The sequence below is a fragment of the Oncorhynchus tshawytscha genome, linkage group LG33, assembly GCF_018296145.1.
Source record: "Oncorhynchus tshawytscha isolate Ot180627B linkage group LG33, Otsh_v2.0, whole genome shotgun sequence".
Taxonomy (NCBI): Eukaryota; Metazoa; Chordata; class Actinopteri; order Salmoniformes; family Salmonidae; genus Oncorhynchus; species Oncorhynchus tshawytscha.
The window spans coordinates 17,849,546-17,873,088 of NC_056461.1; the positions used below are offsets into that span (position 1 = coordinate 17,849,546).

The window sequence follows — 23,543 nt, forward strand, 5'->3', positions numbered from 1 at the left end:
TTGGGCTATCTGAGGCATGTTGAGCAGGACTAGGGGCTCCGCAGTAAAATAAAACAATGAAAGCTGCCCTAAACAACAGTATACAAGGCATATTGACATTAGAGAGAGGCATAAAGCAGTCACAGGTGTTAATTGGGAGAGCTAAGACAACAACGGGTGAGATAACAATGGGTAAACAACTAAGACAACAACAACGGGTAAATGGCGATGAATGGGCAAAGAGGGTCAGTTAGCTACACAGTTCGAGGCTAGGGCCAACAGATAAACAAAATGAAGTACCGTGTTAATGAACAGTCCAGCAGGCATCAGCTGTGTAGCCGAGTGATCATAGGGTCCAGTGAGCAGCAATAGATGAAACTGGTAGGCGAGCGGGAGACGCGGCATTCAGGAAGCTAGCGGGCTGGGGCGAGCAGATGGATCTTCACCAACATCCACGACGCAGAGGCCAGTTGAGAGCACATCGGATTACCTCAGCAGACCACCCGACCAGTCGTGATGGATCGGTGGGGCTCCGTGTCGACAATGGGTCCAGGCCAATTGGCAAGAGAGGTATTGTAGTTGGTGTATTTCGTTTGCTAGCCAGGAGATCGGCCTAGCTCGAGGCTAGCTCGAGGCTAACTGGTGCATGCTCTGGACAAGGGAGTTAGCAACAATAGCCACTTGGTAGCAGCTAGCTAGCTGCAAAGATCCGGTGTAATGGTCCAGAGCTTGCGGCAGGAATCCGGTGATGTAGTGGAATAAAAAGCAGTCCGATATGCTCAGGGCTGTTATCGCACTGTCCAGACTGACAGGTATTATCCTGGCTATCCGGGCTGAAGTGGCTGGTGTCGGAGCTAAAGGTAAAGACCGTTAGCAGTGGCTAACAATGACTAAATAGTAGCTTATTAGCTGGCTAGCTTCTGATGGCAAGCTTCTGATGGAGGTTCCAGTTATAAGGTCTAAAAAATTGCAGATCCGGACCACATTGGGTGAGGCGGGTTGCAGGAAGTTATATTTAATTCGAAAATGGAAAAAAAGATATTGAAATATAACGAAATGTATACAAAAAAATGAAAAAGACTGAATATTTACACCTTGGATGTTTTTTTTTAACCCAACCCCTCTGAATTGGAGAGGTGCTGGGGCTACTTTAATTGACGTCCACGTCATCGGTGCTCAGGAAGCAGTTGTTGTTACCCTTGTGGGAAAATGACATGAATTTCACATGTGAAAACAAGTGAACTGTTCCAAAAACACATGTTTTCATGTGATCACATATAATCTTACACTGAGAGTACAAAACATTAAGAACACCTGTTCTTTCTATGATGCAGACTGATCAGGTGAAGGCTATGATCCCTTATTGATGTCACTTGTTAAATCCACTTCAGTCAGTGTTGTTGAAGGAGACATGTTATTAAAGGATTTTTAAGCCTTGAGACAATTGAGGCATGGAGTGTGTATGTGTGTCATTCAGAGTTTTAATGGGCAAGACAAACGATTGAAGTGCCTTTTGAATGGGTTATGGTCATAGATGCCAGGCGGTTGTCAAGAACTGCAACGCTGATGGGTTTACGCTCAACAGGTCCCCGTGTGTATAAAGAATAGTCCACCGCCCAAAGGACATCCAGCCAACCTGACACAACTGTGGGAAGCATTGGAGTCAACATGGGCCAGCATCCCTGTTGAACACTTACGACACCTTGTAGAGTCCATGCCCCGACGAATTGAGAGTGTTCTGAGGGAAAATGTAGGGGTGTAACTCAATATTAGGAAGGTGTTCCTAATGTTTGGTATACTCATGTGAAGTTAATGTGGTAACGTGACAACATGTAAAGCAACATGTGATAACATGAATCCATAAATGTCAAAACGTGAAATTTCAGGTGAAATCATGATTTTCCAGATGTGGAATCATGTGGTTTTTCTGTAAGGGTAACTAATGTTCCGAGCTCTGCTACGTTAACTGCTGTGTTAATTGACTGATGTGGGATCAGGCATAAGACTGGCTCAGACTTCAACCTCTCACCTGAGTCTACAGTACAGGAGGTCTCACAGGAGAACACATTGTACACTGTCTGCCTGCTGTGACAATGACATCACTGCTCAAGCTGCGCTGCTCAACACTCAACCCAGAGAATATATATTTCTAGAAAGACACCGCATCTGCCCACGGCAACAGTAAGATAACCAGGAGAAAGACAGCCTTGCATGTCAAGCTTCTAGGTTCTCCAGGTCCATGTGATGCAGGCTGAATGAGAGAATGCGAAGTTTGGCTACGCAAGACTAGGAGAAAGAGAACAGACATGAACATTTTACTTTTTAATCTGTGTATTGTTGATCTTGGCTGGACAGTTGGGTTTGTCTGGCTCTCCTATCCTGGTCTTTGATGTGTTAGATGTTTATGGCTCTAATCTGGAAGTGTCTCGTCTCTCCGTATGATGAGCGCCGTTAATCACAGCCATGCGACTGCCACGGGCAGCCGGTCGTCTTTGAGCCAAAGGAGCCTTGGCAGGCACGATGAGTTCATTAGACCTGTTCTTATGGGGCATTGTGGGAAATGCCTCTCTCCGTTTCCGTCTCGGCACGGCTGTCTTCTCAGATCACTTGGTGGCTTGAGGCTGCGGTCAAGGCTTTGCTGATGAAATGACCCCCACCAGCAGACTAACAGGATATGACACGTTGAAGACCGCCTCCACGCGATTGGTAGACTTGACGGGGGTCCCTTTCTATTAAAGTAGATGGCAGAAATGTATTAGCCCTAATTGGCAAGAAATGGGCTGTGTCTAATGGCCAGCTCACAGTGTGTGTCATGTCATTGTGTGTGTGGTTTTTTTTTGCATTCAGAGAAATTAAGAAAGACAACTATACAGACAGCCAAGCATTCTGTCTGCCTCTATCAGGGTGTAGGTCTGGAATAAAGCCTTTGGCCGATCAAGAGACAGACAGGTCGACAGCTAGATAGCCATGCAACCATGCAGCCAGCCAGCTAGGCAGACAGGCAGGCAGGCATCGGATCAGGTAGAAAGCCAGGCAGCCGTTAGTTGTCCCAGCCAGTGGTCCTCTCTCCTCGGATAGTCAGTCAGTCAGGCTGTCATCACTGTGCTCACACCACTGTCCTCTCCTCTGGGAGTGGCGTCTCCTTTAGTCAGGACGTGTGAAGAACTCAATCGCTGCCCCCAGCCTGGCTGTCAACGTTTCAGTAATTAAAGTGTTTCACTCACCCACGGAGGACGAGACACCTTTCTCTCCTTCTCTCTGCCACTCTCCCTTTCTTTGTCTCTCTCTCTCTCTCTGCTGTGCGGAGCCGGAGGAAGGAAGGAGGTGCTGTATTCTCATACAGTCTCCAGAGCCACTGAGGCATGCTCAGGTAACAGGCTAACATAGTAGAGGCAGGAGGAGAGCAGCCTGAACGCATCGACAGCTAAACCTACCCTCACAATGTCAGCTTCAAGACTCAATCAGTGGAATAGTCTGGCTGATGACATTTATGACTAATTTGTCAGTTATGTTGTTACGGGCATTTACAACCAGATGGTCTAATCAGACCTCGATGATGCAGCTTTACCGTCAGCCTGCGGCTCCTAATAGCTTGCCTCATCTACCTCACTCCAATATGCAATTTAGCAGACGATTTAATCCAAAGCTACTTATAGTAATGTGTGCATACTTTTTCGCACGGGGGGCCCCAGCAGGAATCGAAGCTACGGTCTTGGCATTGAAAGTGCCACACTCTACCAACTGAGCCACACAGGTCCAATAGCAGAGAGCAGCGACAGGTATCGGTGACAGTGGTAGAGAGAGAAAGTAGGTAGGTACTATACCTCCTCAAGCCTCCCCTCTCCTGCTGCGGAGGGAAATCTGTCATGTAAGAGCACATTTCCTTTGTGGCTCTGTGTAAACATAGTAGCAGTGGTGTTTCTCCCAGGCACCTCCCCTTGGTGTGTGATTTGGTGTGAAGACTCTGCCTACCACAAGGCTGCCTGTCATCCAGTCTAAGCCATGTCCTGTTAGCTACTAGGAACAGAGCTGTAGACGATCTAGAATATGAACTCAGCAAAAAAAGAAACGTCCTCTCACTGTCCACTGCGTTTATTTTCAGCAAACTTAACATGTGTCAATATTTGTATGGACATAACAAGATTCAACAACTGAGACATAAACTGAACAAGTTCCACAGACATGTGACTAACAGAAATGGAATAATGTGTCCCTGAACAAAGGGGGGATCAAAATCAAAAGTAACAGTCAGTATCTGGTGTGGCCACCAGCTGCATTAAGAACTGCAGTGCATCTCATCCTCATGGACTGCACCAGATTTGGCAGTTCTTGCTGTGAGATGATACCACACTCTTCCACCAAGGCACCTGAAAGTTCCCGGACATTTCTGGGGGGAATGGACCTAGCCCTCACCCTCTGATCCAACAGGTCCCAGATGTGCTCAATGGGATTGAGATCCAGGCTCTTTGCTGGCCATGGCAGAACACTGACATTCCTGTCTTGCATGAAATCACGCACAGAATGAGCAGTATGGTTGGTGGCACTGTCATGCTGGAAGGTCATGTCAGGATGGGCCTGCAGGAAGGGTACCACATGAGGGAGGAGGATGTCTTCCCTGCAACACACAGCATTGAGATTGCCTGCAATGACAACAAGCTCAGTCCGATGATGCTGTGACACACCGCCCAAGACCATGATGGACCCTCCACCTCCAAATCGAGCCCGCTCCAGAGTACAGGCCTCAGTGTAACGCTCATTCCTTTCGACGATAAACGCGAATCCGACCAGCACCCCTGGTGAGACAAAACCGCGACTTGTCAGTGAAGAGCACTTTTTGCCAGTCCTGTCTGGTCCAGCGACGGTGGGTTTGTGCCCATAGGCAACGTTGTTGCCGGTGATGTCTGGTGAGGACCTGCCTTACAACAGTTCTACAAGCCCTCAAGTGCAGCCTCACTCAGCCTATTGCGGACAGTCTGAGCACTGATGGAGGGATTGTGCGTTCCTGTTGTAACTCGGGCTGTTGTTGTTGCCATCCTGTACCTACCCCGCAGGTGTTATATTTGGATGTATCGATCCTGTGCAGGTGTTGTTACACGTGGTCTGCCACTGCGAGGACAATCAGCTGTCCGTCCTGTAAGCGCTGTCTTAGCCATCTCACAGTACGGACATTGTAATTTATTGCCCTGGCCACATCTGCAGTCCTCATGCCTCCTTGCAGCATGCCTAAAACATGTTCACACAGATGAGCAGGGCCATCTTTCTTTAGGTGTTTTCAGAGTCAGTAGAAAGGCCTCTTTAGTGTCCTAAGTTTTCATAACTGTGACCTTAATTGCCTACCGTCTGTAAGCTGTTAGTGTCTTCACGACCGTTCCACAGGTGCATGTTCATTAATTGTTTATGGTTCATTGAGCAAGCATGGGAAACAGTTTTTAAACCCTTTACCATGAAGATCTGTGAAGTTATTTGGATTTTTACGAATTGTCTCTGAAAGACAGGGTCCTGAAAAAGGGACTTTTCTTTTTTAGCTGAGTTTATCAAGAATATAGCCCCACTCAGCTAGCACATAACATTCTGAGAACCATATGTTTCTTAGAGCTTGGTGAGTGTGGTTGTCCTAAAATCTTCATAAAATGTTCTGGGAATGGTGCAGGATAGTTGCTTGACTTTGGAAAATTCTCAGCACGTATTTATGTATTTAAACTTTATTTAACTAGGCTATTATTTAACTAGTCCCGCACCCGAGCCTGCCGCCCTAAAGAAGGCCCACCCGGACCCTCCCCTTTAGAGTCAGGTTTTGCGGCCGGAGTCCGCACCTTTGGGGGGGGGGGTTATGGTTCTCATGTTCTTTTTTCTATGTTTTTGTATTTTGTTTTTGGCCGGGTATGGTTCTCAATCAGGGACAGCTGTCTGTCGTTGTCTCTGATTGAGAACCATACTTAGGTAGCTCTTGCCCACATGGGCTTTGTGGGTAGTTGTTTTCTGTTTCGTATCTGTACCAGACAGAACTGTTTTGGTTATTCTTTTTGTCATTTTCGTATTTAGTGTTCAGTTGCTAAATTAATTATGAACACGTCCTCACCTTCTTCTCTTGAATGCCGTGCCAGTACTAAATGAACAACTTTGTATGTGTCAAAAAACATAGCATGTTAGCTCCATCCTGGTGGTGCAGTGGACTAATTTCATGGATAGGGAACAGAATATCATACAGTAGGTTTGACTTGCACTGATTCTGTGTCACCCAAAAAAGAGATGTACAATGACGGCCGACCAAAAGGCAAAAGGCCTCCTGCGGGGACGGGGGCCTGGGATTTAAAAAACAAAAAAACAATATAAATATAGGACAAAACACACATCAAAGCAAGAGAGACAACACAACCCTACATAAAGAGAGGCCTAAAGACAACAACATAGCAAGGCATCAACACACGACAACACAGCATGGTAGGAACACAACATAACAACAACATGGTAGCAACACAACATGGTAGCAGCACAAAACATGGTACAAGCATTATTGGGCACAGTCAACAGCACAAAGGTGAAGAAGGTAGAGACAACAATACATCACACAAAGCAGCCACAACTGTCTGTAAGAGTGTCCATGAATGAGTCTTTGAATAAAGAGATTGAGATAAAAATATCCAGTTTGAGTGTTTGTTGCAGCTCGTTCCAGTCGCTAGCTGCAGCAAACTGAAAAGACGAGCGACCCAGGGATGTGTATGCTTTGGGGACCTATAACAGAATGTGACTGGCAGAACAGGTGTTTTATGTGGAGGATGAGGGCTGCAGTAGATATCTCAGATAGGGGGGAGTGAGGCCTAAGAGAGGTTTTATAAATAACCATCAACCAGTGGGTCTTGCGACGGGTATACAGAGATGATCAATTTACAGAGGAGTATAGAGTGCAGTGATGTGTCCTATAAGGAGCATTGGTGGAAAATCTAGCCGCTCGAGAGCACCCTTACCTGCCGATGTATAAATGATGTCTCCATAATCTAGCATGGGTAGGATGGTCATCTGAAGAAGGTTTAGTTTGGCAGCTGGGGTGAAAGAGGAGTGATTATGATAGAGGAAACCAAGTCTAGATTTAACTTTAGCCTGCAGGTTTGATACGGTATGTGCTATGAGAATGACAGTGCACCATCTAGCCTTACTCCCAAGTACTTGTATGAGGTGACTACCTCATGCTCTAAACCTTCAATAACACATGTGGGAAGATGGGCATTCTTCTTACCAAACCACATTACCTTTGTTATAGAGGTGTTCAGAACAAGGTTAAGGGTAGAGAAAGCTTGTTGGAGACTAAGAAAGCTGTTTGTTGTAGAGCATTTAACACAAAATCCGGGGAGGGGCCAGCTGAGTATAAAACTGTATCATCTGCATATAAATGGATGAGAGCTTCCTACTGCTTGAGCTATGTTGTTGATGTAAATTGAGATGAGTGTGGGGCCTAGGATTGAGTCTTGGGGTACTCCCTTGGTGACAGGCAGTGGCTGAGACAGCAGATTTTCTGACTTTATACACTGCACTCTTTGAGAGAGAGGTAGTTAGCAAACCAGGTCAAAGACCCCTCAGATTCACACACCTCTTCGCCGATTAATACCTAAGGAAATTAATGTCCGTGTGTCGTATCTGTACTTGGAGTTCAAAAAAGTTAACCCAAAATAAAGTAGCAGTGTTATTAAGAGTCTTATTGAAATATTAAGTGAACGTTTTAAAGAAGTTCATCAAAAACCTCCAAATAACCAGAGTACAATTTTCTCAGAACCTCCCTGAAACCTAAACAGCAAAATTCCTACATATTTTTGCTACATATTTTTTGAAACTTTTTTAAAATATGTCATATGAGAACAGCCCCAGTCCCAAGTTAGTGGGTTCAGTCCAAAGGTCCATACAGGTGAAAGCTCTCCACAATATATGCTTAAGAGTTCTGCCATATGCTATTTTTGGTATATTGATAAGGGGTGACTGCCACAGGATAGGGAAACATCACCAAGGACCCACAAGAGGAAATAAATGTGTGTGTGTCCATGCATTCATCAGTGTGTGTGTATGTATGTGCATGTGTGTGCGTGTGTATTTGTCTGCCGTCTGACTGTGTGTGACTAATGGCCGATAGCATCATCCTCCATATTTCCTGTGGCATCGCCTGGCGCCCACATAGATATACTGTGGTGATGAGAAAGGGATATTAAAACCCACTCCTCTTCAGCTCCGAGCTGGCTGTCTGCCCCTCACACATAAAAACCATGCCCTCACGTCCCCATCACACACACACACACACACACACACACACACACACACACACACACACACACACACACACACACACACACACACACACACACACACACACACACACATTTCAGAGCTAAGTTTCATTGTTGATTCTGGCTGATCCATTATTACGATATCAAACCTATCAAATTCAATGATACATTACAACATATTGTATATCATTAAACTGATTCTTTCCGACCATAACCTTTGTGCAGTACCTCACTTCTAGTGTCTTGTTTTGTCTTATGGTCAAAATAGAGTCATGTCGAGCACATATCTGGCGTCTCCTGCCTAGCCTGTGCTCATTATATTGTGACTTGACCTGTCTGTTACTGACACAGTGGTGTGAGGCCTCGCCGGAATCGCTCTGTCTCTATCTCTCGCTCAGTCTTTTCCCGTACTCTCTCTCTCCAACTTTCTTTTGTTCTCTCTCTCCCCCTCTCTATCTCCCTATCTCTCTCCTCTCTCACTCTGTCTGTCTGTTTGTCTCTTTCTCTCTCTGAGTACCCTGTGTGTGTGTGTGTGTGTGTGTCTGTGTGTGTGTGTGTGTGTGGCTGTGTGTGTGTGTCTGGCGCTGTGAGTCACACCACGTGTCTGTGCAGAGTGTGCGGTGGACTCTATTGTCTGGGTCCTGTGGGCTCATAACTCACACACGCACTCATGTGTCCAGTCAGTGTGTGTGTGTGTGTGTGTGTGTGTGTGTGTGTGTGTGTGTGTGTGTGTGTGTGTGTGTTTCTCTGACAGCTTAGCCCTGGACTGGAAGGTGTGCTCAGACACGCTGGCAGTGCAGTCCTCTGCGTTTATCAACAGTGTGAGCTGTAGCTACTTGCTCTGTAAGCTGTAGGTTTGATTCAGTATTTGATAGGATAATATTTGATATTAGATTAACACGGACATTGATTGTCTATGTGTCTATTAAATACTTGTTTTTTGTGTATTTGAGTATTTTCAAATAATGTGGGTCAAAGCAACTACTTCTATTTGAAGTATTTCAAAGTATTTCAAAAACCAAACAGACCTGGGTTCAAATGCATGGGAGTGCAGGAGTATTTATTTGTATCTGCATTTGAGTATTTCCAAATACAGTATGAGTATTTTCAAATGTTTGCCAATACTTTCCAAGGGTATTTCCCAAATAAAATAAATTCTAAATACTTATCCCAAATGTCTTTGAAAGTATTTAAAATACCCTAAATAGTATATGAACCCAGGTCTTTGTGTGTGTGTGTGTGTGTGTGTGTGTGTGTGTGTGCGCGCGCGTGTGTGCGTGTGTGTGGATGCACAGTGGGGGTGTTGAGACAATTCTGTCACATGTAATGATGCATAATGCCTTTACCCTCCAACACTCTGCATGATCTCTCAACCCATAAAGCTACTCTACATCTCTCTCTCTTCTCCTCGATCCCTCATCCTCTCTATCCTCCCTCTATTTAGCTTAATTCATTACGTTGTTATTTATATTCATGCGCTATATCCTCTCCTCCTACTCCCTCTCTCCTCACAATAACACATATATATCTCCCTCTCTGTCCACCTCTCCTTCACTTCCTGTCCTTCCAATTCTGTCTGTCTGTCTGTCTGTCTGTCTGTCTGTCTGTCTGTCTGTCTGTCTGTCTGTCTGTCTGTCTGTCTGTCTGTCTGTCTGTCTGTCTGTCTGTCTGTCTGTCTGTCTGTCTGTCTGTCTGTCTGTCTGTCTGTCTGTCTCCTCTCTCTCTGTCTCTCTCTCTCCAGCCCAGAGCGTGGGTTTCAGTGGGTTTTAGTGCAGCACTTAATTGTCTCCCCTCCATGTGCTTCTGCTTCTAATGCGGCCTGATGCAGCCTTCCAGCTGTGGCTCTGAAGCTGACGTTCACACACAATGACCTGCTGCTGCTCGCTGCTCCACTGGGAACATATCTTGAGAGAGAGAGAGAAAGGGGGAATCAGGCGGATTAAAATTTGATAGCACATGTAATCAAACAGTATTTATTATGTTATAGGCTGTGTCATAGGTTCTGAATATGGCCCTGAGTAGACATGCGTCTTCTGAATGCACTCACCTGACTCTCCTTCCGTTGTCTTGTGTGTACCTGAACAGGATCCTGGCTACGGTGGGCTCAGACTTTGACCTGAGGACTCTGCGGGCAGTGAGAGTACTCAGACCTCTCAAACTGGTGTCTGGCATCCCCAGTAAGTCACTGACATCAACAACAGGTCAAAGGTTGCTCATTGTGCACCATAACTTTATTGTAGCATGAATGAAAGATTCAAGATTTTTTATACAGATCATTCGCTTTTCAAAACACAAACACAAACGGACTAGACAAATAACGTATCTTATTGTATCTTACATGGACCAAATACCAATGGCGACCCCTCTCTCCATTCCCCCTCCAACTCTCTCCCTCCCCCTTCCACTTCTTTCCCTACCCCCTCCACTTCTTTCCCTACCCCCTCCACCTCTCTCCCTACCCCCTCCAACTCTCTCCCTCCCCCTTCCACCTCTCTCCCTACCCCCTGCACATCTCTCCCTCCCCCTCTACCTTTCTCCTTCCCCCTCCACCCCATCGACCTCTCTCTCTACCCCGGTCCATCTCTCTCCACAGGTCTTCAGGTGGTATTGAAGTCTATCATGAAGGCCATGGTGCCTCTGCTCCAGATAGGCATGCTGCTCTTCTTCGCCATACTCATGTTTGCCATCATCGGAGTGGAGTTCTACATGGGCAAGTTCCACTCCACTTGCTTCACTGTCGACACTGGTGAGTTTTGAATGGATTACGCATACATAGTACATACACACACAGACACAGACAGACACCACACAGACAAACAGACACCACACATACAAACACACACACACACACACACACACACACACACACACACACACACACACACACACACACACACACACACACACACACACACACACACACACACACACACACACACACACACACACAGAGTACCAAGTTTTAGGCTTGTTTACATATTGATAGACTGATTTTTTTATTGACAGATTTTGTTTGATCACCTCTCAAGGTTGAATAAGTATGTCTGTTTCGGTAAGGCGTGGACGGAGCTGAAATGTAGATATTCTCCCACTGGAGTCAGTGTGTTGAGTGTAGAGTTGAAAATGGATCTGATAGTAGATAGTTACAGTATGCATACTTTATGATGCCACTAATTTACTTTCACACGTCAGTTGGAGGGTGTGGAGGGTGAGTTGAGCATAGTGATGACAGCTGGCTGTCCCAGCTGGAGGTGTGTGTGCGTGTGCGTGTGTGTGTGTGTGTGTGTGTGTGTGTGTGTGTGTGTGTGTGTGTGTGTGTGTGTGTGTGTGTGCGTGCGTGTGTGCGTGTGCATTTGACCCCCTGTATGCTGGTGGTGTGGAAAGGTCTTGACAACTTGCTAAGAGTGTGTAGATGTTGAGTTGTGTGTGTGTGTGTCAAGCATGTGAATCTTCAGCCGGTGTGCTGCTGCATTCAGCGCTGAGTGCATGTCAGTGTGTTATGTGTGTACAGTCGCTAGTGAATATCTATACACCCCTTGCACAGTCTTTACATTTTGCTGCCTTAAAATGACATCTCCGAAGGGAATAAATACTGATCTACACACCCTACTCTACATTTTCAAAGTTAAAGAAAAATAATAGAAAATGTTCCAAATTAACAAAAAATAAATAAAAAAAGATGTCTTGATTGTGTATGTCTTCACACCCAAGAGTTAATACCTGGTGGAAGCACCTTCGGCAGCCATTACAGCTGTGTATCATTTTCAATAAGATTCTACAAACTTTGCACTCTACAAACTCTTAGGGCAACATTTATCCATTGTTTTTGTAAAAATATCCCAAGCTCAGTACATTTGGATGGGAGTCATTGATGGAAAGCAATATTTAAACCACTAAGGAACACTCAACACCTCTTGGAAAGCTATTCTGGTGTGTCTTGAAGACGTTTGAAAATTGCTGTCCATCAATGACTCTCAACCAAATTTACTGAGCTTGAGCAATTTTTGACAAAAACTATAAATATATATATCCATAAGGAATTTAATCTAATTGAATAAATGTGTGGATTATATTTTAACATAGAAAAATGTGCAAGGGCTGTGTAGACCTTCACTAGGCACTGTATGTGTATGTTGTATTTTAAGCTAATATAATTTTCCAGTGTGTATGTTTTAAATGTAATTACTAAGACTGTGACTGACGGTCATGGAATTACGGATGATGGTTATTTGCCCAGTCAAATGCTCCCTCCCTCCCCCCAACTACTCTCGCTCTCTCTCTCTCTCTCCCCCTCCCTCCCTCCCACCCCCTCTCTCCCCCCACCTACCCTCCCTCCCTCCCCCACCTATTCTCTCTCTCTCCCTCCCTCACCCCTCCCTCCCTCCCCCTCCCTCTACCATCTCATCTCCCCCATCCAGGTGAGCGTGCGGCAGCGTTCCCCTGTGGCACGGAGGCCCCATCCAGGATGTGTCCTAACGGTACAGAGTGTACAGAGTACTGGATCGGCCCCAACTACGGCATCACCAACTTTGACAACATCCTGTTCGCCGTGCTCACTGTCTTCCAGTGCATCACCATGGAGGGATGGGTGGACATCCTCTACAACGTGAGCACTCTCTCTTTCTTTCCCTCGCTCTACTTCTTTCTTCTCTCTCTCTCGTTCTCTCTTTCTTTCCCTCGCTCTACTTCTTTCTTCTCTCTCTCTCTCGTTCTCTCTTTCTTTCCCTCGCTCTACTTCTTTCTTCTCTCTCTCGTTCTCTCTCTCTTTCTCTCTCTCTCTTTTGCACTTTCTCTAACCACTTATCACTTGCAGTATTCTTAACTCAAATATGAATAGGTTAGCAAAAATCCAGTAACTTCCTTAAAATTCCCCCCAAAATCCTGGTCAAAAGATTCCTTAGAATCAGATGGGGAATAAGCAGGAAATCCGGGAATCCTGGGAGTTTGGGGAAAGTTTTGGGAAATGTGCAACCCTACATTGCACACACAACACTGCTTCACCTTTTCTTAACTTAAAGCTGACACATCACACACTTTCTTTCTATCTCTGTGTATTATATCTGGTATGCAGTGAGCTGGAGCATGACAGTGTAGAGAAAGCATGAATGGAGAGAGCTACTGTAGGGGTTTGTTTTGTCAGTTTGGGTTCTACATGGCTGAGTAGCAAACAGCACAGGAGATCTGGAGGGAGTGTACCTGTCTGCTGTGCCACTATGTGTGTATGTGCACAGATTGTTACACAGACACACACACGTCCATGCAATTCCCTGGGTCCTGGCTCCACACTGTCTTGAGTTGGAAAGCTGAATTAGTTAAATGTGGTTTTGTCTAGACTGGGATTGCAAAATGCTGGTAACCTTCCAAAAAAAGGCTCAGGTTTTCCTTTTATTCCCTTCTGATTACCAGGGAACCTGGTCATTTTGGGGGGTGTTATCGGGATATTGCAGCCCTTGCCTAGACAGTTTGAATAAAGACCAGCTCGTGTTGGAGAACCAGGACTAACAGAGGGCAGTTTAGTTTTCCCTCTGCTGCGTTCTGGCTTTTTCCTTTTTCGCCCCAAATCCTGGCACCTTGTCTATAGGTACACTGAGGTGCCAACAATGTGTCAAGGATAGCAGCATATGCAACCCCCTACAACTTCCAGCACCAATACCTCCCCCTTTCCCTCCCTTTTCATCTCCATGCTCCTCCTCTCGTTCCTCTTCATAAAACCTCTCAGTTTGCCTGTTTTCTCATAATGCTAAGCAGCTCCACCTGTGTGGATCAACGCTGCAGCTGGACCAGATTCACCTGGCTTTTAGTGCACCTGTCACTTCCTATCCCCCTCTCTCTCTTCCCCTCCCCTCAATTTCTTTCACTTCTCTTTCTCTCTCCCTCCTTGTATTCCCCCTCTCTCTCCCCTTTATCTATCTCTTTCCTCCCTCTCCCCTTGCTCTCTCCCATTTCTCTCTATCTCTCTCGATTCAGTTTAATTCGAAGGGGCTTTATTGGCATGGGAAACAAAGCAAATGGAAAGCAAATGAAATAAACAATCAACAAAAGGGAGAAGGATCAAATTCAACAACATCAACAAAAGATTTGAAAAAGATGAAGACATTGAAAGTGTTATATTATTAGCTATGCACAGTGTTTTTATCAATGTGCAAATAGTTGTAGTGCGAATAGTTGGGGAAGATAAATAAACAGATAAATATTGGTGGTATTTACAATGTTGTTTGTGCTGCACTGGTTGCCCTTTTCTCATGGCAACGAGCTACACATCTTTATGATGTGATGGCACACTGCAGTATTTCTCCTAACAGATATGGGGTTTATTCATGTTTGATATGTTTTCAAATTCTTTGTACGTCTGTGTGATCTGTGGGAAATATGTGTCTCTAATATGGTCATACATTTGGCAGGAGGTCAGGAAGTGCAGCTCAGTTTCCACATCCTTTTGTGGACAGCCAGCGCATAACTTGTCTTCTCTTAGCAAAGCTGTGCTCACCGAGTCTGTGCATAGTCAAGGATGTTCATAATTTGGGGTCAGTCACAGTGCTCAGGTGTTCTGCCACGGTGCGGTGTACTCTCTGTTAAAGGCCAGATAACGTTGCAACTTGCTCTGTTTTATTTTTTGGTTGTGAATTCTTGGTTGGTGAGACCTCACAACTGTAGAGGGCAGTGGGTTCTACAACTGATTGAAGTGTTTCCCTAATTGGGATGTTGAGTTTCATGTTCCTTTTGATGGCATAGAAGGCCTGAGCTTGCCTTGTCTCTTAGATGGTTCAGAACTTTGTGGAAGTTACCTGTGGTGCATTCTTTGTGTGCTCTAGGGCAACGGTGTCTACTGTAGATGGAATTTGTATTTGTTGTCCTGGCAACTGGACCTTTTTTGGAAGAAAAATTATTTTGGTCTTAATTTCTATTGCTCACTCTCCCCTCTGTCTCTTATTGGCCTCATACACAGTTTAGCAAATGTTATAGCGGATGCAATGAAATGCTTATGCAACTAGCTCCTAGCAAAGCAGTAAAATGTCAAACAAGTACACTAATATTTCAAATGTAAAAAAAGAAAAGAAAGTAAGATTGTCAGGTTGAATCCAATTAACAACCCAAATAGCGCTGTAACAGTAATCATAATGCAATATATACATATGTACAGGGCATTCAGAAAGTATTCAGACCCCTTCCCTTTTTCCATATTTTGTTACGTTACAGCCTTATTCTAAAATTGATTAAATAAAACACTTTCCTCATCAATCTACACGCAATACCACATAATGACAAAGCGAAAACAGTTTTTTGGATTTTTTAAAATAAATTTTATAAAAAATATCGAACATAAATACCTGATTTACATAAGTATTCAGACCCTTTTTCTATCAGACTCGAAATTGAGCCCAGGTGTATCCTGTTTCTATACATATGTACACCGGATTAATTTACACAAGATATAAGAATGACATGTACAGCAGTAGATATATTAGAGTGAGCTATGCCAAGAATACAGTATATAAATAAATATGTGGTGTATAAAGTGTGATTAAAAAACAAAGTACAGTAGTATACATTTTAGAAGGAGCTACAGTACCAGCCAAAAGTTTGGACACATATACTCATTCAAGGGTTTTTCTTTATTTTCACTATTTTCTACTTTGTATAATAATAATGAAGACATCACAACTATGAAATAACACATATGGAATCATGTAGGAACCAAAAAAGTTTTCAACGAATCAAAATATATTTGAGATTTGAGATTCTTCAAAGTAGCCGCCTTGTTAAAAATGTATTTGTGGAATTTCTTTCCTTAATGTGTTTGAGCCAATCAGTTGTGTTGTGATAAGGTATGGGTGGTATACAAGGTGATAGCTTTATTTGGTAAAAAAAAAACAAGTCCATATTATTGCAAGAACAGCTCAAATAAACGAAGAGAAATTACAGTCCATCATTACTTTAAGACATGAATGTTAGTCAATGCGGAAAATGTCAAGAACTTTGAAAGTTTCTTCAAGTGCAGTCGCAAAAACCATCAAGCGCTATGATGAAACTAGCTCTCATGAGGACCGCCACAGGAAAGGAAGACCCAGAGAGTTACCTCTGCTGCAGAAGACAAGTTCATTAAGAGCCTCAGAAATTGCAGCCCAAATAAATGCTTCAAGGAGTTCAAATAACAGACACATCTCAACATCTCAACTGTTCAGAGGAGACTGTGAATCAGGCCTTCATGGTCGAATTACTGCAAAGAAACCACTACTAAAGGACACCAATAAGAAGAAATTGCTTGGGCCAAGAAACACAAGCAATGGAAGAAACACGAGGTGGAAATCTGTCATTTGTTCTGACGAGTCCAAATTTGAGATTTTTGGTTCCAACCATCGTGTCTTTGTGAGACGCAGAGTAGGTGAACGGATGATCTCCGCATGTGTGGTTCCCATCGTGAAGCGTGAAGGAGGAGGTGTGATGGTGTGGGGGTGCTTTGCTGGTGACATTGTCTGTGATTTATTTAGAACTCAAGGCACACTTAACCAGCATGGCTACCACAGCATTCTGCAGAAATACGCCATCCCATCTGGTTTGCCCTTAGTGGGACTATCATTTGTTTTTCAACAAGACAATGACCCAAAACATACAAGGCTGTGTAAGGGCTATTAGACTAAAAAAGAGAGTGATGGAGTGCTGTATCAGATGACCTGGCCTCCACAATCACCTGACCTCAACCCAATTGAGATGGTTTGGGATGAGTTGGATTGCAGAGTGAAGGAAAAGCAGCCAACAAATGCTCAGCATATGTGGGAACTCCTTCAAGACTGTTGGAAAGGTATTCCTGGTGAAGCTGGTTGAGAGGCTGCCAGGAGTGTGCAATGCTGTCATCAGGGGAAAGGTTGGCTTCTTTGAAGAAACTAAGATCTAAAATCTATTTTGATTTGTTTAACACTTTGGTTACTACATGATTCCATAAGTGTTATTTCAGAGTTTTGATGTCTTCATTATTATTTTACAATGTAGAAAATAGTACAAATAAAGAAAAACCCTTGAAGAGTAGTGTCCGAACTTTTGACTGGTACTGTATGTCGGGAATACCGTATTTAAAGTCTTCAGTGGTTCAGTGACATGGTTCAGCAGCGTTGGCTGTGTGCTTGAATATGAGAATGTGTTTGTGTGAGTGTGTGTGTGTGTATGTGTGTGCGTTTGTGAGTATGAGGTGTTTGTTTGCTAGCTTGTGTGTGTATGTTTGGTATGAGTGAGTGATTGTGCATCACCTGGTAGACGGCTAGTGATGGCTGTGACATGGCCTGATGATAGAAGCTGTTCAACAGTCTGATGGCCTGGTGATAGAAGCTGTTCAACAGTCTGATGGCCTGGTAATAGAAGCTGTTTTTTAGTCTCTCTATTTTGGCACTGATGCACTTGTACTGTCTCCGTCTGCCAGACGATAGCCGATTGTATGTGGGTTGGGTGACTTGGGTGGCTTGGGTGACTGAGATCCTTAAGGATTTTCTTGGCCTTTCTTTGACACCGAGTGCTGGAAATGTCCTGGAAGACAGGCAGCATGCCCCCGATGATGTGTTGCGTTGACTGCACTACCCTCTGGAGAGCCATGCGGTTAAGGGTGGTGCAGTTGCCGTACCAGGCAGGGATGCAGCCCTACAGAATGCTCACAATGTTGCATCTGTAGAGGTATGTGAGGGTCTTATTGAGGGTCTTAATTCTTTCAGCCGCCTGAGGTTGAAAGGTGCTGTGCCTTCTTCACCATGGTGTCGGTGTGGTGAGATCATATCAGGTCCTCAGTGATGTGCATGCTTAGGAACATGAAGCCTTTGACCATATCCACTGCGGCCCCATCGATGAGGATGGGGGCGTGCTACCTCTTCCTTCTCATGTAGTCCACAATCAGCTCCTTCGTTTTGTTGACATTGAGAGAGAAGTTATTTTCCTGGCACCACTCCGCCAGGGCACTAACCTCCTCCCTGTAGGCTGTCTGGTTGTTGTTGGTAATCAGGCCTACCACTGTCGTGACATCAGCAAACTTGATGATTGAGTTGGAGTTGTGCGTTGCCACACATTCATGGGTGAACAGGGAGTACAGGAGGGGGCTTAGCACTTACCCCTGGGGTGCCCCAGTGTTGTTTCCAATCCTCACCACCTGGGGTCGTTTCGTCAGGAAATCTAGGACACAGTTGCACAGGGTTTTGTATCCGCCTCAGAATGGAGAATAACAATGTAGTATTTCTCTCGCGAGTAGGGCAATAGATGTGTTTGTGGAATTTTGGGAGAATTTTCCTTAAATGTCCTTTGTTAAAGTCCCCGGCTACAACAAATGCGGCCTCGGGATATGCTTTTTCTAATTTGCATTTGGGATCACATGAGAATTGTAAAGCAGGCATCTTAACAGATGGTTTTGACACCTTGCTTATGTCTTGGTCACACATCCAGCATCTGAGTCAGTCCCAGTGATAATGGCACATCACACCAAGTGCATTGTGTGGAGGCTGGATGTATCTCTCTGTGCGTGTGTGTGTGTGTGTGTGTGTACTTAGTATGGATGTAGGGGGATGAACAATACAGTGGCATAATGAAATAAGAGCACAAGCCCCACTCCATTCTGTACATTGCGTGTTCTCTAACCCAACGTTAACCTTGTCGATTTATGGCTGTTTGTCCTCTCCATGGGAACCCTGCTCTGCTTAATGGTGCAATGAGCGCTACCCTGTCCTTCGACCCCCTACCCCCTTCCCTCTCCTCAGCCCCAGGCAGCTGATGTTGTGGAATGGAGTGTTTCTGTGCTATCCCGAGCCCAGAGCGGGGATGATCAGGCAGTGACTTTAGCCCAGGCAGAGAGAGAGAGAGAGAGAGAGAGGGAGAGAGAGAGAGAGAGAGAGAGAGAGAGAGAGAGAGAGAGAGAGAGAGAGAGAGGAGAGGGAGAGAGAGAGAGAGATTCGCTGCATGCTATTGAGGAAAATAATCGTCTTTTCAAATGACAGCAGCTGATGATCATCTGATAATGACGAGATGCGGCGACACGCTGTACCAAACTTAACGATTGGAGGCACCCTATTTCCTATGTAGTGCACTACTTTTGACCAGAGCCGTATGGGCCCTGATTAAAAGTAGTGTGCACTATATAAGGAAAAGGTTGCCATTTGGGACGCAACCCCAGTCAGGCTAGATGCTGCTGTTCTAGTGAGCGGGGGTGGTTCCCAGCATTAATAATGTGGCAATCTTAATTTCATGCCAGTTGATTTTAATACTCGCTCTCTTTTATTTTTCTCTGTCTCTCTATCTCACTCTCTCTCTCTCTATCTCTCACTCCCTCTCTTCTGGCAACCTAACGACTGCCGGCTAACTAGAACCATCTCTAATCACCTCTGCTGTGTCATGTTTTGCTTTATGTCCCCCATAATCCTCCTTGGCACAGTGGTCACATGCCGACCGCCTGATGTACAGAGGACTTTATCTCCCTTGAACTGATGGCTGCTTTGTCTGAATGTAGTGTGATCTAGCTTTGAATAAAAGCCTCTGGTAAATGGCATAAAGTAAGTAGACTTGTTCAAGCCAGAATAGTGCAGGAGCCCATCTCGCCTGTTTCTGTAGCATGAGGCAGCTAAATGTACATCCCCTGGACAGGATGCTAGTCTATTGTAGGGCCTTACCCACAATCCATCTCCTTAATGCTGAGTGCTAAACATTCAGTAAATCATTCTCTTTCTCTACCCCTCTGTCACTCATTGTGTTTCTCTCTGTATATTTCTCGCTCTGTTTCTTGCTGACTGCTGCTCTGATCCGAGGCTGCTTCCCAAATGGCACCCTATTCCCTATGTAGTGCACCACTTTTGACGAGAGCTGTATGGGCCCTGATTAAAAGTAGTGTGCACTATATAAGGAAAAGGTTGCCATTTGGGACGCATCCACAGTCAGGCTAGATGCTGCTGTTCTAGTGAGCGGGGGTGGTTCCCAGCATTAATAATGTGGCAATCTTCATTTCATGCCAGTTGATTTTAATATGCTCTCTCTCTCTCTCTCTCTCTCTCTCCTGGCAACCTAATGACTGCCGACTAACTAGAACCATCTCTAATCACCTCTGCTGTGTCATGTTTTACTTTATGTCCCCCATAATCCTCCTTGGCACAGTGGTCACATGCCGACCGCATGATGTACAGAGGACTTTATCTCCCTTGAACTGATGGCTGCTTTGTCTAAATGTAGTGTGAATTTGAATAAAAGCCTCTGGTAAATGGCATAAAGTAAGTAGACTTGTTCAAGCCAGAATAGTGCAGGAGCCCATCTCGCCTGTTTCTGTAGCACGAGGCAGCTAAATGTACATCCCCTGGACAGGATGCTAGTCTATTGTAGGGCCTTACCCACAATCCATCTCCTTAATGCTGAGTGCCAAGCAGAGAGGAATCAAGTCCCATTTCTAGAGTCTTTGGTAGGACTCGCATTAAGGGAATAAAACCCCAAACCTTCCAATCGCAGGACGGACACTCTAAGTACAAGGCCACCGAGCTGGTGGTAAATGGCATGTGTAGCTTTATTGGCAATATGTAATCGGGTTAGGGCCCCAATCAGTAGACTGGTCGATTGTTTGGTCGTTCGGCTGTTGGTCGACGGAGATTGTTTTAGTCAAGCAGTAGCAAATATATATATGCGGCCATCTCAGTGAACTAATCCATTGCAGAGGCCTAGACTAAAAGCCAATTTTTGCTTGATTTGAAAAGGTGGTCGGAGGCTCCATATGGAGGGTGTGACACAATTGTGGAGCCTCTAGAGGCATACAGAGGCGAATTCGAGTTCCGTACCACATCGTCATGCGCCTCCCAAATTTTGTAACAATGCAGAGGGCTCTGTATATCTCCGTATTGACATGATTGGTTGACGGTAGCCAGGGGCGGTACACCCTGTATAAATACAAACTCACTTCCTTGACAACAGATCTGCACTGCTCCGGGAAGCGCAAGAAGTATGAATGCCCTGACGTCTGTTGAGGCCGTATCACCGTAAATGCTGCATGGCCAATGCAGACGTCGGATTGACCATGCAACCAGATGCACAATGCACTTCTCACTCCAGAATGCACTCTCTTCTGCCAATTTGTGCAGATTCTTTGTTTCATAACTTCTTCGTGTGAATTGTTTGCGTTTAATTGTTAGTGTCGATCAATTCCCCATAACATATATCACCAGTAGTACATTTACCGTTAATTCCTATGATTTCTAATCTACAACGTTTGTTACTTTGGTTATGGTCACCTATTTTAATGCATTCTATATTATTCCAGCCTTCCTGTTCTCATTGTCGGAGTGGACACATTGTTTGCAGAGTTCACAACCTATGCTATACTTAGGAGAAACATGGAAGTAGGCCTATAGGCTACCTGGCCTGGCCGCAAATGTAGGCATATACAGTGCCATCAGAAAGTATTCAGACAACTTGACTCTAACATTGATTAAATAAATCCTCAGCAATCTAACAAACAGGTTTTTATACATTTTGCACATTTATAAAAAAATTAAACAGAAATACCTAATTTACATAACTATTCAGACCCTTTGCTATAAGACTCTAAACTGAACTCAGGAGCATCCTGTTTCCATTGATCATCCGTGTGAATTTTCTACAACTGGATTAGAGTCCACCTGTGGTAAATTCAATTGATTGGACATGATTTTGAAAGGCACACACCTGTTTATATAATGTCCCACAGTTGACAGTGCATGTCAGAGCAAAAACCAAGCCATGAGGTCGAAGGAATTGTCCGTAGAGCTCCGAGACAGGAGCATTAAAGGAGTCGGCAGCATTAAAGGTCCACAAGAACACAGTGGCCTCTATCATTCATAAATGGAAGAAATTTGGAACCACCAAGAACCCGATGGTCACTCAGATTGAGCTGCAGAGTTCCTCTGTGGAGATGGGAAAACCTTCCAGAAGGACAACCATCTCTGCAGCACTCCACCAATCATGCCTTTATGGTAGAGTGGCCAGACGGAACCACTCCTCAGTAAAAGGCACATGACAGCCCGTTTAAAGTTTGCCAAAAGGCACCTAAAGACTCTCAGACCATGAGAAACAAGATTCTCTGGTCTGATGAAACCAAAATTGAACTCTTTGGCCTGAATGCCAAGCGTCACGTCTGGAGGAAACCTGGCACCATCCCTCTGGTGAAGCATGGTGGTGGCAGCAGCATGCTGTGGGGATGTCTTTCAGCGCGAGCAACAGGGAGACTTGTCAGAATCGAGAGAAAGATGAACAGACCAAAGTACAGAGAGATCCTTGATGAAAACCTGCTCCAGAGCGCTCAGGACCTCAGACTGGGGCGAAGGTTCACCTTCCAGCAGGATAACGACCCTAAGCACATAGTTGATTTGAATTAAAACAAAAGGAAAGGGAGGGTGTGTCTTTATATGGAAAAACAAATGTTTACATGGTTTGAGTAATCGATTGGTCGAAACAACAGACGACTTTCAGTCAACCAAGATTTTTTTGGGTTAGGGGACAGTGTCGTGGAAATTTACTGTATTTACCAAATCACGAGAGCAAACCACACACCAGTCAGAGTTTATCACAAAGTCCATCTTTAATTATATGAGCTCCATCACAACCCTGTGACTCTCAGATCAATTCAGTGTCTATAAATGAATTCTCTGAGAGTCCCTTACACATTGCAACTGAGATCCTTTATAGCAAAGACACACATAGCCAGACAGCATTGGCCATAATTTATCGTTCAGCTTTGTCTCCTAAACTATGTTCTTTTCTCAAACTCAGAACCTAAACCAATCCTCAAATCAACAGGGATATATCAAATCCATCCTATCTTGACAAGATCACAGAGACACATTGACTGGCACACAGACATTGTGGAGCCAAGAGATAAACGCTAGACCTCTCCCCTCTCTCCGGCCCAAGTAACTTAGTCTTGACATAGAACAGATAACTGCAACCCCGGCCACAGTATTATACAAAAATAAACATTCTGATGAGAAGTAACTTACAAACATATGATGAATATAAAACATCTTACCTATGTTACCAACTAATTCTGATTATTCCCCAACAACAGCCCGGGTTAATGTAGTGTGGTTTGTTTTGTGTGGGCATGGTTATGTAGCAGTAAATGAACATATAGTCATAGAGTGTGTATAAGCTGGATGTAAAAGCCTAAATGTTGTTGTTCATTCGTTTACTCCAATTAGGGGAGTAGGGTTTGCGAAAAAATAACAAAGGAAAATATATGATAAGATATATTTAAATGATAATATATGATAATATAAGATATATATGTATATTTACATATGCAGTACCAGTCAAAAGTTT

At 44.5% G+C, this 23,543-nt stretch overlaps 1 protein-coding gene across 3 annotated transcripts in view; it reads left to right on the forward strand.

Annotated features, from left to right (window-relative positions):
- The window catches only part of LOC112234449 (voltage-dependent N-type calcium channel subunit alpha-1B-like), a 213,817-nt gene that overhangs the window by 70,720 nt on the left and 119,554 nt on the right, over nucleotides 1–23,543 (forward strand). For all 3 annotated transcript variants that reach the window (XM_042311164.1, XM_042311163.1, XM_042311165.1), the window contains exons 3-5: nucleotides 10,335–10,426; nucleotides 10,843–10,995; nucleotides 12,668–12,855. In XM_042311164.1, coding sequence (XP_042167098.1) covers nucleotides 10,335–10,426; nucleotides 10,843–10,995; nucleotides 12,668–12,855 — 433 coding nt within the window. The remainder of the gene's footprint in view (nucleotides 1–10,334; nucleotides 10,427–10,842; nucleotides 10,996–12,667; nucleotides 12,856–23,543) is intronic.